We start from the raw sequence: 15,411 nt of genomic DNA, 5'->3' as shown, positions 1-15,411 counted from the left end.
TGTCCTTATTTTTGAAGGAAAAGCACTGTACTTTTCAATGAACGTAACTTTAAACTAGTCTTAACTTGAAAGAAATACACTCTATACATTGCTAATGTGGTAAATGACTATTCTAGCTGCAAATGTCTGCTTTTTGGTGCAATATCTACATAGGTGTATAGAGGCCCATTTCCAGCAACTATCACTCCAGTGTTCTAATGGTACAATGTGTTTGCTCATTGGCTCAGAATGCTAATTGATGATTAGAAAACCCTTGTGCTATCAAGTTCACACATCTGAAAACAGTTTAGCTCGTTACAGAAGCTACAAAACTGACCTTCCTTTGAGTAGATTGAGTTTCTGGAGCATCACATTTGTGGGGTCAATTAAACGCTCAAAATGGGCAGAAAAAGAGAACTTTCATCTGAAACTCGACAGTCTATTCTTGTTCTTAGAAATGAAGGCTATTCCACAAAATTGTTTGGGTGACCCCAAACTTTTGAACGGTAGTGTATGTTGAGTCCAAATTGAATTCTGTTTCTGTTTGATTCTTTGCCTCTTGTCTTGTTTAATAGATGTCATCAGTGTTTGAACCTGACACATATTGAGCAAAAAGGTCTCTTTTTTTTTCTACCAAGAAAAGTGCACTTATTAGTGAGAATATACTTATTTTAAGGTATTTTTGGGTTCATTGAGGTTAGCTAATTTGACTTGTTTTGGAAAGTCTTGACAAGCCGAATTTTCTTGTTCTATTGGCAGATAATTTTGCTTCGTTCAAATAAAATACCCATCATTTTTGTATTTTTTTTTTCTTGTTTTTGAACACTGACTTTTTGCGGTGCGGCGACGACGACGACGACCAAAAGTGTCTTACCCTCGGCGTGCTGCAGCAAAAGGAAGACGGTGTCCTCGGAGTCGATGAGCTTCTTCAGCTGCACCATGTGGGGCACGAAACGGGGCATGATGGTCTTCTTGATTCTAGCGCAGTCGCTGCTTTTCCTTAATCCCTGGTGCAGGGGGGAATAGAAACAGAGAAATGTGTTTAGAAGAGCATTTATGGATAACACGGAGACTGCAGACTATTTGGTATTTAGGCCTTACCATTGGCTAAAGCAGGTACTATTTGCATTCCAATATAATGGAGATAAGGAAAATGTATGTCTGCACCTGCTCTAATTACTTTTTAGCCTGCATGTCAGCAAAAAAAAATGCTCCAACCAGGCAAGATTACCCGTACTGTGCTGTAGGTCGGATAGGGTGAGCAAATCAAGCGCTCCTTTTCTCCCCTGAGCTCAATGTAAACACACATTACGTCGATCGTATGGGACTTCTCCACCGTTTCGGAGGAAGACATTTTGTGTGCTATTTGCACCGAATGCTCTGCAAACATTCCACGAGGAGGAAAAAAACGCTTCGACGCATCAAACCTTATCAGCCACCTGACCCACCAGCATCGCTGTGAAGGTTTGAAAGTCAATGTCGCTGATGCTACAGAAGCTGACCCCAAGCCAACAGCAAAGAAAGGGCCTTTATCTTTTGGTATTTGGTATCTGCATGCATTCGAACTCAAACCGTGGAGGCGTTGCAGAGATACTTTTAAAATGATCTTGCCTTCCTTGATACTGTACTTCCGCCAAACAAGCCGTTTGGAATTCGCCCCAAGTGTGACGTCAGCAGGATATCCATATATGGTATGAATGTACCCAATCTGCCTTGCGCGGGTCCGCCATTGTAATCCGACGCTGTAGTCAATAAGGTCCTTCGTTTTTGCAATCCTCTTGTTGTTGGGCAGACATGAATCCTACGCTGTTGCCATTTCTAATAGTAGGTAGCGTATAGTTCAAAGTTAATCCGTAAGTAGACTCGCAATGGAAGCGCTAAAAACCACAACAAAGATGTTGGCTAGAAGACGCTGTCGAATTTTAAGCCATATGCTTAAAATGTGCAAAATACGTAAATATTTCATGTTATTATGAATGTGTCTGTTACTACATTACTGTATTTTCTGGACCATAGGGCGCACCGGATTATAAGGCGCACTGCCGATGAGCGGGTCTAGTCAAGTCTGTTTTCATACAAAAGGCGCACCAGATTATAAGGCGCATTAAATGGGTCATATTATGATTTTTTCTAAATTTAAAACATTACATGTAATGGTGGTTCTTTGGTTGCATAGATGATGTTTTACACATCATCTTCAAGCCGCTTTCTGAAAGTCGCTTCAGGATGTTTTGTGGGCGGTCTTATTTACGTGGCTCACCTTCGGCGGCGTCTTCTCCCCGTCTATCTTTGTTGTAGCGGTGTAGCGTGCAAGAACGGGAGTGGAAGAAGTGTCAAAAGATGGCGCTAACTGTTTTAATGACATTCAGACTTTACTTCAATCAATAACGGAGCAGCATCTCCTCATCCGTGGCTCACTAGTGCGACAACAACAAGGCCGGAAATGTGTCCCGAAAAATCGTCCGACCGGAACTCTCTAATACCTAAAGTTCCTTGGGTGAATAATGTAAACTCACTACACCGGTATGTTTTAGCGCTTCCATAGCGAGTTTACTGACAGATATAAGTAAGAACTTTACACTTCTTTATATTAGAAACGACAACAGCAGAGGATGAATGTCCCATAACAAGAAGATAAGAGAAAAAGAAGAAGCTTATCGACTACGGCGACGCCACGGACTACAGTGGCGGACGTGCGCAAATTTTCAGGACTTATGCAGATCTCAAATACACATCAGCAGGTACCAGAAGGTAAGAAAAGTGGCTTTTGTTGCGAAACAAAACGCCAGATAATATGTCTGCGAATGGGTGCCACTTTGCGGTCCTTATACACACACCATAGTAATACTTGTATCTCTGACTACCGTAGTCGTAATGGGCCGACAATCCATCAAGCGGTGCGGCTTCAAAGTCCTACTAAAACATTTTGACAGATTTTTGAGTGCCGTGTGTAATGTTCTTTATTTTCAATAGAACTTTAAAGTTTTGGTGTTGTTTACTGGCGTCATATTGCAGTCTACACATATCTCTTATGTGTAACTACCATCTACTGGTCACACTTATTACACCATGCACCAAATAAAATTGCTTTGAGGTCGGTAAGCACAACCAGAATTATTCTGTACATTAGGCAAATTTTGATAAAATGTAAGGATTTTAGGTGCGCCATATAGTCCGAAAAATACGGTACATACAGTATATACTTGAAGCACTAATATAAAATGCTGGAGGTGTTTAGATGTATTTTACAGTGCTTTATAGGTGGAATAGAGCGACTCTCATTGGCTGCAATGCTAGCTGACTTTTGCTAGCCTTTTTTTATGAGTTAGAATGCATATCAAAAGAAAAACATATGTGGTGACTTACACAAGAATTGTGAATGATGGACTAAAGTACGGGCTGGGCGATATGGACTAAAAAGTATATCTCGATACATTTTTACTTAAAGTCGATATTCGATATATATCTTGATATGTTTTTCGGTGAAAGTATACATATAAAGATATTCATTTTTGAACGATATTCGGTAAAATTGAAGTGGATGACAACTGTACTGTAAACACTTTTATTAACCCAGTTAGTCAAGATGGGTGTTAACAGCACAGAAAATACACTGTTTAAGTAGTACAGAATTACATAACATAAATATAATAGAAAAATATTATTTCTAACGTAAAATAGATAACATAGCTATGCAAATACTACAAAGGGTATCAAACTCAGATAAAAAAATGCATTTGCCGGCAGGCACTTGGTGATTTTCCTTCCTGGTTCCATGACCCGCCCTATCTTGCACTGCAAAAACTGCAATCTAAGTAAGATGAAATATCTCAAATAAGGGTGATATTTGCCTATTTTCTGTCTGATAAGATAATTCTTCTCACTAAGCAGATTTTATGTTAGAGTGTTTTACTTGTTTTAAGGGTTTTGGTCCTAAAATATCAGGTAGTTGCTGATATTTGATGACCTATATTGAGTAAAACATGCTTGAAACTAGAATATCAACTATTGCAAAGCTGTGTCATCAACACTCACAAGTATGAAACTGCTTTTTTAAAGTAATAATTTCTTATTTCAAGCATGAACAAAAATAAAATCATGATGTCGAGCGCATATCATTATGTCAAGATAATGGCACTAGCATTTACTTCATTTAAGAATATTTTTAAACATATTGAGCAAAAAGGTCTCATTTGTTTTTCTACCAAGAAAAGTACACTTGTTATTAGTGAGAATATACTTATTGAGGTTAGCTAATTTTACTTGTCTTGACATTTTCTTGTTCTATTGGCAGATAATTTTGCTTAGTTCAAGTAAAATACCCCTAATTTTTTAATAATGTTTTCTTGTTTTTGAACACTGACTTTTTGCAGTGCATGGAGGGGTACCGGGGGGAGAACAAGGAACACAACAAATAAGCAGCGTTTGGTCATTTTAACGTGAAATAAATTATATCGATGTTATGATATTTTCTTAATGTATATCTTGTTTAAAAATATATCGATATATCTTACAAACTCCATATATCGCCCAGCCCTAGACTAAAGTCTACAAAAAAGTGCAGTTCCCTTTTCAAGGGTATCACAAAGCATAAAAAACAGGCATATAAAGAAACACACTTGCACTATTTAAGATGCCCTAAATCAGGGGTGTCCAAAGTGCGGCCCGGGGGCCATTTGCGGCCCGCAGCTAATTGTTTACCGGCCCGCCACACATTCTGGAAATGCTATTGCAAAAATTAAAAAAACATTTAAAAAAGTGGAATGAGGTGAAATCTAACTAGAAAAAGTTGCAATGTTGACACAAAGCTACCATGCAGGCTTTTTTTCTTCTTTCGTCTATCTTTCTTTTTTATTTTTTTGCCATTGCTCAAAAAAAAATAAATCAATGTTATAATGAATTATTGACCTATTCTAGGCTCCAATTATTTCAAATATTTGACTTTAAAAAATTTTATGTGGGAAATATTGCATATATTGTGTGGTTGCCATACAAAAACATCAACATTTTATTTGACAGAAGAGCATAAAACAAACAAAATAATAGTTTAAACGTAAAATGGACAGATATATCTGAAGTTGAGCTCGTACCGTAAGTGTTGAAAGTAAAAAAAATAGTAATAAAAATGTATCACTTTCTGAGTGGGGCACCTTTTGGATCCCAAATATATTTAATGGGATTTTATTTATCTTTTCACTGTGATTACTCAAAAATAATAATTAATTAAAATCAATGGTGTCCTTTTTAAGGCTCTAATTACTTCACATCAAACATTGCTTTCTGAATGTTTTGGGCAGTGGGGGAAATACTGCATATTTCAGTTTTATTATAAAAACTACCGTATTTTCCGCACCATAAGCCGCCCCGTGTTGTAAGCCGCACCTTCAATGAATGGCATATTTCAAAACTTTGTTTACCTATTAGCCGCCCCGTGTTATTAGCCGCACCTACGCTACGCTAAAGGGAATGTCAAAAAAACAGTCAGATAGGTCAGTCAAACTTGAATAATATATTACAAACCAGCGTTCTAACAACTCTGTTCACTCTCAAAATGTAATGTGCAAATGTGCAATCACAAAAATAGTAACACTCAAAATAGTGCAGAGCAATAGCAACATCAATAACTCAACGTTGCTCGAACGTTAGTGTCACACGACACACAAAATAAACATTTAAAGCTCACTTTCTGAAGTTATTACTCATCCACAAATCCCTCGAATTATTCTTCTTCGGTGTGCTTCACTTGTTTTTTGACACCATCTGTGATGTGGACGCGCATGCAGTCGTAGACCAACAGGGACGGCGCTGCGTGAAAAAAGTCACCCGGTCCCTTCGCTCATTTTTTTCTTCATCCATCCATTCCTTCGAGTTAGCTTTTATGATGACGCCGGCTGGAAAGTTCTCTTTTGGCAAGGTCTTCCTTTTGAATATCACCGTGGGTGGAAGTTTCTGGCCGTTAGCATGGCAAGCTAGAACCACAGTGGAGGACGACTTCTCATTCCCTGTGGTGCGAATATTCACCGTACGTGTTCCCGTTGTATCCACAGTGCGGTTCACAGGAATATCAAAAGTCAGTGGAACCTTGTACGCGTGTCTCTTGGTAGGAGCCATTTTGTGGTCTTTACAGAAACACACAAATGAAATGAAACGTAATATCCGCGCGCTTCTTCTTCTACGGGGGCGGGTGCTCACCTTGGCGGTTGCTTACAGTAGAAGAAGAAGCGCTTCCTCTTCTATGGGGGCGGTTGCTTACCGTAGAAGAAGAAGCGCTTCCTCTTTTACGGGGAAAAAAGATGGCGGCTGTTTACCGTAGTTGCGAGACCTAAACTTTATGACAATAAATATTAATATTAATCCATATGTAAGGCGCACCGGGTTATTAGCCGCGCTGTCAGCTTCTGAGAAAAATTGTGGTTTTTAGGTGCGGCTTATGGTGCGGAAAATACGGTAAGTTGTCTTTGACAGAAAAGGCATAAAACCTTTTTGTTTTTTTAAACTTTATATCAACCTGAAGTTGATATATTGTACAGATTTACTGTAAGCGTTATATAAATAAAAAAATAATAATTTGACTTGTTTTTAACATTTTAATGACTTAGACCAGGGGTGTCAAACGTACGGCCCGTGGGCCGGATCAGGCCCACGAACAGGTTTTATCCGGCCCGCAGGATGAGTTTGCTAAGTATAAAAATGAGCCGAAATGTTTGAATGAAAGAAACTGCTGTTCTAAATGTGTCCACTAGATGTCACTATAGCAATTATTTGTATCTTTGTAGATTATGCTACATATGTAAAAAAAACAACAACAACAACAACACATGATGTAATTGCACCAGTCAAACAAAATGAGAAAACTACATAAATAACATCCTGTAATTTGATTTTGATATTATTTTTGTATCTTCATGGATTGAAAATTAACACCAATGAGTTGACTGATGAACATTATCACATAATTTATTCAGAAAATATAAATAACGACAAATAAAGATAGGACACTATTAACCGCAACATGTAAGTGTAAAAAAAAAAACACCTCAACATTATGATTTGTACATTTTCAGAATGTGCTTGTTCTATTTTTAAACAAAGAATACAATCTGAAGTTGTCTCTATTTTGAAGTTATCGTGCCATGATTTTACCAGTCCGGCCCACTTGGGAGTAGATTTTTCTCCATGTGGCCCCCCATCTAAAATGAGTTTGACACCCCTGACTTAGACCCTTTATGGTCCCCGGGAGCCCTAAAGGTAAAAAACAAACAAAATCCATATATTTTGTTATGGTTTGAAAATTAAAAATATCAAAATGGCCCCCGCATGCTTTAATTTTTCCGTGTGCGGCCCTCAGTGGAAAAAGTTTGGACACCCCTGCCCTAAAGTGTTAATTTGTGTGGAAGGAAATGTGCCATTAAGTAGTCGCCCGCTTTGCCCCGCAGCAACCCAAAGTCAACGGCTCCATCATGTCACATATTGACTTTCAAAGAGCCACACAAATCTAACACATCGAGTCCACTTTGGCAGCAAGTGTCTGCAGATATGCTTGTATATATATGAGCATGTGTGTGTGTGTAGTCATCTGTGCACGTTGACATCTGGCACACGTCTCACACCTGAGAGCAGAGGAGCTGACAGGGACAGGCCCATTAGAATCAATTACGGCGGTCACACAGGCAGGGGGCGTCTGGCACACTTCACACTCACAGTCAGGACAGCGGCGACGCGCGCACACAACACACACACACACGCTCGTAAACACGCACACGCCACTCGGTGCAACTCACTTTGACGACGAACGTCTCCTGTGTTCTCTTGTCCATGACCAAGAGGACCTGTGATGGAAGAGTGTGGTTAATTGTCAGAGTATACGAACAGGCAGTCTGATATGGATGACATCGCGGTTCTGTCCACATGAGCGGCGTTGTTCAATGGCCGGGTTATATGCCACACAAGAGAGCCGCCGCAGAATAAATGTCGGCCCCTAAATTACACTGCAAAAAGGGGCATTAACCCATCAGGCCCTGCTGTGTTTACCAAAGCAATGTCACAGCCACAAAACACTGATTTAAACACATTAGCGCTGAACTTATTAGCTAATTAGTGGACCAGATGGGCACAAACAATTGCATTTTGAGCCATTAAGTCAAGATGCATCACGTTTAATACAACTCTTCCAGGATGTGAGTTGGTGGACTCAGTAAAAGGGGGGAAAACTAGCAAACTAAGGAAATAATACATCAATGAAAATGTAACACAATATAATCATTACAGTATTTTAATTACAAACTGACGTATGCAATGCCGGTGATCACTGACCATATAGCGGTTCAGGTAAAAGACCATGTACGGTCCATAAACATTGCATTTCTGTCATTAATCACATGTGTGACTCCATCCAGCTGTATAACCACTCGCCATACAGCAATAGATGATATCTGTCTATTACCTGACACCTGACATGTTGGCTACCTCTCTTTGTTTATAATGTACAATTTCTGATGGATCTTATTAACTTATTATTTTATGCTGCTTTTTTTTTTTGCTGCAGCTGTTACATTTACTGTAATATTGTACATGGTAATTGTTATATATTGTATATATTATATAATAATATAATATAATATAATAATATATCAGTATATATTATATACTGTATATAAAATATGTAAATATTACATATATGTTATTAGAGATGTCCGATAATATCGGCCGATAAATGCTTTAAAATGTAATACCATAAATTATCTGTATCGGTTTCAAAGTTATCGGTATCGGTTTCAAAAAGTAAAATGTATGACTTTTTAAAACGCCGCTGTGTACACGGACGTAGGGAGAAGTACAGAGCGCTAATAAACCTTAAAGGCACTGCCTTTGCGTGCCGGCCCAGTCACATAATATCTACGGCTTTTCACACACACAAGTGAATGCAAGCATACTTGGTCAACAGCCATACAGGTCACACTGAGGGTGGCCGTAAAAACAAGTTTAACACTGTCACAAATATGCGCCACACTGTGAACCCACACCAAACAAGAATGACAAACACATTTCGTGAGAACATCCGCACCGTAACACAACAGAACCACAACAGAACAAATACCCAGAAACCCTTGCAGCACTAACTCTTCCGGGACGCTACAATATACACCCCCGCTACCACCAAACCCCGCCCCCCCCCCCCCCCCCCCGCCCCCCCCCCCTAGTATACTCTGGACTGAAGCTGTGTGCCTTCATTGTTTTTGTAGCTGTTGTTTTGAGGCATGTTTAAAAAAAACAAAAAATAATGCAATTTGTGACTTCAATAATAAATATGGCAGTGCCATGTTGGCACTTTTTTCCATAACTGGAGTTGAAGTTGTTCTCTTATTTTGGAAAACCTTGTTTTTGATTGATTGATTGAGACTTGTATTAGTAGATTGCACAGTACAGTACATATTCCGTACAATTGACCACTAAATGGTAACACCCCAATACGTTTTTCAACTTGTTTGGGTTAATCAATTCATGGTAAAGTTACATTGTTTAATGCATCCAGCGGGGCATCACAACAAAATTAGGTATAATAATGTGTTCATTCCACAACTGTATATATCGGTATCGGTTGATATCGGAATCGGTAATTAAGAGTTGGACAATATCGGAATAACGGATATCGGCCAAAAAGCCATTATGGGACATCTCTATATGTTATATTTTATATTGATACTACGATAAATTTTGTATCTACTTTATACATTTTGCCCTTGTGTGCATTATCCTTTCCATCCTTATCCTTTCCATCCTTTGTAACTGAGCTACTGTGTGGAACAATTTCCTTTGTGGATCAATAAAGTTTGTCTAAGTCTAATGTGTTAACATGTTTGACAGCACTAATTCTAACACTATCATATTTACTATTTATTATACCAGTATTAAACATTTTATTTCATTCTATTTTTTTGTATCTAGCATTTCATTCTAATTTCTTCCCTGATTGGCTGGTGGAAGTCACATGATCCTGCTATACCCTAAAGTGGGATATAGTATGTGGTGAATATTTAACAGATATGGCTCCTTGTTCTATGAGGGGGGGGGTAATAACATAATTTCCTCGCTCCTAAATATTCCAAAGTCATTTATTATAAGAAAATGGAAGAGTTTGGGAACAACAGCAACTCAGCCACAAAGTGGTAGGAGAGTGTAATTTGGAGGAGGAGGAATTATGGTGTGGGGTTGTTTTTCCAGGAGTTGGGCTTGGCCCCTTAGTTCCAGTGAAAGGAACTTTGACTGCTCCAGGATACCAAAACATTTTGGACAATTCCAGTTTGGAGCGGGCCCCTTCCTCTTCCAACATGACTGTGCACCAATGCACAAAGCAAGGTCCATAAAGACATGGATGACAGAGTCTGGTGTGGGTGAACTTGACTGGCCTGCACAGAGTCCTGACCTGAATCCGATAAAACACCTTTGGGATGAATTAGAACGGAGACTGAGAGCCAGGCCTTTTCAGTGTGTGACCTCACCAATGCGCTTTTGGAAGAATGGTCGAAAATTAGAGATGTCCGATAACGGCTTTTTTGCCCATATCCGATATTGTCCAACTCTTAATTACCGATTCCGATATCAACCGATACCGATATATACAGTCGTGGAATGAACACATTATTATGCCTCATTTTGTTGTGATGCCCCGCTGGATGCATTAAACAATGTAACAAGGTTTTCCAAAGTAAATCAACTCAAGTTATGGAAAAAAAATGCCAACATGGCACTGCCATATTTATTATTGAAGTCACAAAGTGCATTATTTTTTTAAACATGCCTCAAAACAGCAGCTTGGAATTTGGGACATGCTCTCCCTGAGAGAGCATGAGGAGGTTGAGGTGGGCGGGGTTGGAGGGGGGCAGGGAGTAGCGGGGGGTGTATATTGTAGCGTCCCGGAAGAGTTAGTGCTGCAAGGGGTTCTGGGTATTTCTTCTGTTGTATTTATGTTGTGTTACGGTGCGGATGTTCTCCCGAAATGTGTTTGTCATTCTTGTTTGGTGTGGCTTCACAGTGTGGCGCATATTTGTAACAGTGTTAAAGTTGTTTATACGCTCACCCTCAGTGTGACCTGTATGGCTGTTGACCAAGTATGAATTGCATTCACTTGTGTGTGTGAAAAGCCGTAGATATTATGTGACTGGGCCGGCACGCAAAGGCAGTGCCTTTAAGGTTTATTGGCGCTCTGTACTTCTCCCTACGTCCGTGTACACAGCGGCCTTTTAAAAAGTCATACATTTTACTTTTTGAAACCGATACCGATAATTTCCGAACCGATACCGATAATTTCCGATATTACATTTTAAAGCATTTATCGGCAGCCCGATATTATCGGACATCTCTATGGAAAATTCCTATAAACACACTCCACAACCTTGTGGACAGCCTTCCTAGAAGAGTTGAAGCTGTAATAGCTGCAAAATGTAGGCCAACGTCATATTGAACACTATGGGTTAGGAATGGGATGGCACTTTAAGTTCATATGTGAGTCAAGGCAGGTGGTAATATAGTGTATGCCAGGGGTCACCAACCTTTTTGAAACCAAGAGCTACTTCTTGGGTACTGATTAATGCGAAGGGCTACCAGTTTGATACACACTTAAATACATTGCCCGAAAAAGCCAATTTGCTCAATTTACCAATTTACCAGCAACCCAAACTATGTTATTATTAATAATTAATGATTTTTATCTTTGTGGAAACACTGATCATCTTAATGATTTCTCACAATAAATATATATAGAAACAGATAAATATCAATATGCAACACTTTATTTTTATATTTTCTCTAAGTGCACATTTTTCAAATTGAACATTTTCAAATGATGACTTCTAAGACAGTCTTGTGAAATCACAATATCCCATTTTAACTAGCTAGCCACTAACATTTATTAACAAATCATGAATTACTTTGCACCATGTTTGTACAAATAATAATTCATGTAAAATACAAAAGTCAACTCTCAAATTTTTAAATAAATCATGTCACACTTTGAACTGGACACCAAATCTGTTATCTGTTTCTTTGTCAGTTAGTGAAGACCAAGTCTTTAAAATATTTTCTTGGATTTTCAAATTCTATTTGAGTTTTGTCTCTCTTAGAATTAAAAATGTCGAGCAAAGCGAGACCAGCTTGCTAGTAAATAAATACAATTTAAAAAATAAAGGCAGCTCACTGGTACGTGCTGCTATTTGAGCTACCGTATTTTCCGCACCTAAAAACCACAATTTTTCTCAAAAGCTGACAGTGCGGCTAATAACCCGGTGCGCCTTATATATGGATTAATATTAATATTTATTTTCATAAAGTTTAGGTCTCGCAACTACGGTAAACAGCCGCCATCTTTTTTCCCCGTAGAAGAGGAAGCGCTTCTTCTTCTACGGTAAGCAACCGCCCCCATAGAAGAGGAAGCGCTTCTTCTTCTACTGTAAGCAACCGCCCCCATAGAAGAGGAAGCGCTTCTTCTTCTACGGTAAGCAACCGCCCCCATAGAAGAGGAAGCGCTTCTTCTTCTACTGTAAGCAACCGCCAAGGTGAGCACCAGCCCCCGTAGAAGAAGAAGCGCGCAGATATTACGTTTCATTTCATTTGTGTGTTTCTGTAAAGACCACAAAATGTCTCCTACTAAGAGACACGCGTACAAGGTTCCACTGACTTTTGATATTCCTGTGAACCGCACTGTGGATACAACGGGAGCACGTACGGTGAATATTCGCACCACAGGGAATGAGGAAGTTAGCTTGCCATGCTAACGGCCAGAAACTTCCACCCACGGTGATATTCAAAAGGAAGACCTTGCCAAAAGAGAACTTTCCAGCCGGCGTCATCATAAAAGCTAACTCGAAGGGATGGATGGATGAAGAAAAAATGAGCGGAGAGACCGGGTGACTTTTTTCACGCAGCTCCGTCCCTGTTGGTCTACGACTGCATGCGCGTCCACATCACAGATGGTGTCAAAAAAAAAGTGAAGCACACCGAAGAAGAATAATTCGAGGGATTTGTGGATGAGTAATAACTTCAGAACGTGAGCTTTAAATGTTTATTTTGTGTGTTGTGTGACACTAACGTATGAGCAACGTTGAGTTATTGATGTTGCTATTGCTCTGCACTATTTTGAGTGTTACTATTTTTGTGATTGCACATTTGCACATTACATTTTGGGAGTGAACAGAGTTGTTAGAACGCTGGTTTGTAATATATTATTAAAGTTTGACTGACCTATCAGACTGTTTTTTTGACATTCCCTTTAGCGCAGCGTAGGTGCGGCTAATAACACGGGGCGGCTAATAGGTAAACAAAGTTTTGAAATATGCTATTCATTGAAGGTGCGGCTTACAACACGGGGCGGCTTATGGTGCGGAAAATACAGTATTTTTAGAACAGGCCAGCGGGCTACTCATCTGGTCCTTACGGGCGACCTGGTGCTTATGGGCACCGCATTGGTGACCCCTGGTGTATGCGGTGCATTACATTGTATTGTATGCATGTTCCAAATAAACTGAAACTGAACTGAACTGAAACTATTATGTTATATATTCTAGTTGTATTTGTTCATAGACGTTGTCCATTTGCGCGCAGATGTTGGCGGCGCCTCGCCCTAAATCTCTACCTTCTTTTCATCCCTGCCAATACCACAATTAAAAAGATGAAGCGCCACTTGTCCCTGATATCTTCATTTCGCCTCTTGCCTCTCCTGACATCATCATCACTCTTGTGCTCCGTCACCCCCTCCTGGGAGATGTGGAGCATATGTGTGTGCACGCAGAGAGCGGCGGGCAACGCTTGCGTTCTCTCCGCGTGACCCCCGGCCGGGACCAAACAGGTGCGGGCTAAATGGATATGAATGGAGATGTGAGTAAACAGAGCGGCGGCGCTATCGCCAGGGCGCTAATATAATTAAGACAGCAACATCAGGGAGAAGGGGAAGTGGTGAGGAGTGTCACGGGGCAGAAGGGGGCGAGGAGCTCTCTCCATCTGTCTCCTCTGTCCACATTAAAAGTTAAAAAGGGGATTGCGCAACGATGGACTGTCAAACTTGCACATGTGCATCTACAGAGGAACACATGCTGGTATTGTCAACATTCTCCTTAGGGTTTTTTTTCGGGGGAGTGGGTGTATAAGATGAGCGTCATTGATTCGATGTTGTGCAGCGCTCTCTGAGCCGCTTGCCAAGTCATTTCATGGCTGAGTGGGGAGGTTGCTTCGCCGGCAGCTGGCTGACAGAACCAGCAACCCAAACTGACCTTGGTGGTAGTCATAACCGCCGCTTAACTTACGCACACACACACACTCTCTCTCCCTGCTATATTATGGAGTAAATCTGCTAGGTTTTTATTGCTGTAGATAAAAAGAAAGATGGCCGAAGGAGGAGAGGAGACACAGGGACGAACACTGGCGCGGGTCGCTATCCATATTTATTGGGACATGATTCAACCTATAAACTGCAATTACGTGACGAAAGTGCAAGTGTTTTGTGAGGGCACAATTATTGTCTCACCTTGACCCTTAACTTCTATTATATTGTCAATAATATAACACAACCTCACAGACTAGAAAAGTGGAGGTGGCTGGAGAGATGCCGGATCTCTTGCCCTTAAAGTCATACTTGCCAACACTCCTGACTTTTCCTGGGAGACTCCCGAATTTCAGCGCCTCTCCCGAAAATCTCCCGGGACAACCATTCTCCCGATTTCCAGCCGGGCCTGAGTGAGGACAACCTGTCGTCACGTCCGCTTTTCCTCCATATAAACAGCGTGCCGGCCCACTCACGTTATAATATCTACGGCTTTTGGAGCTCAGTGCACAACTGCACACACGACAAGAAGGAGACTATTATATATGTCTCCGTTATCCACAGGTTTATCTACAGCAGGGGTCACCAACCTTTTTGAAACCAAGAGCTACTTCTTGGGTACTGATTAATGCGAAGGGCTACCAGTTTGATAGTATCAATATCAATGATACACACTTAAATAAATTGCCAGAAATAGCCAATTTGCTCAATTTACCTTTAACTCTATGTTATTATTAATAATTAATGATATTTACACTTAATTGAACGGTTTAAAAGAGGAGAAAACACGAAAAAAATGACAATTAAATTTTTAAACATAGTTTATCTTCAATTTCGACTCTTTAAAATTCAAAATTCAACCGAAAAAAAGAAGAGAAAAACTAGGTAATTCGAATCTTTTTGAAAAAATTTAAAAAATGAATTTATGGAACATCATTAGTAATTTTTCCTGATTAAGATTAATTTTAGAATTTTGATGACATGTTTTGAATAGGTTAAAATCCAATCTACACTTTGTTAGAATATATAACAAATTGGACCAAGCTATATTTCTAACAAAGATTATTTCTTCTAGATTTTCCAGAACAAAAATTTTAAAAGAAATTCAAAAGACTTTGAAA

At 39.7% G+C, this 15,411-nt stretch overlaps 1 protein-coding gene across 1 annotated transcript in view; it reads right to left on the bottom strand.

Annotated features, from left to right (window-relative positions):
- Positions 1–15,411, bottom strand: part of rps6kc1 (ribosomal protein S6 kinase polypeptide 1) — an 81,057-nt gene that overhangs the window by 45,084 nt on the left and 20,562 nt on the right. The window contains exons 10-11 of the mRNA XM_062033815.1: positions 7,761–7,808; positions 854–986 (exon numbers count right to left, since the gene is read on the bottom strand). Of these exons, the coding sequence (XP_061889799.1) occupies positions 854–986; positions 7,761–7,808 (181 nt within the window). The remainder of the gene's footprint in view (positions 1–853; positions 987–7,760; positions 7,809–15,411) is intronic.

This window comes from Entelurus aequoreus, linkage group LG23 (genome assembly GCF_033978785.1).
Source record: "Entelurus aequoreus isolate RoL-2023_Sb linkage group LG23, RoL_Eaeq_v1.1, whole genome shotgun sequence".
NCBI classification, from domain to species: Eukaryota; Metazoa; Chordata; class Actinopteri; order Syngnathiformes; family Syngnathidae; genus Entelurus; species Entelurus aequoreus.
Note: the sequence above shows the minus strand (reverse complement) of the source record. Positions and strands in the feature narration are given on the sequence as shown.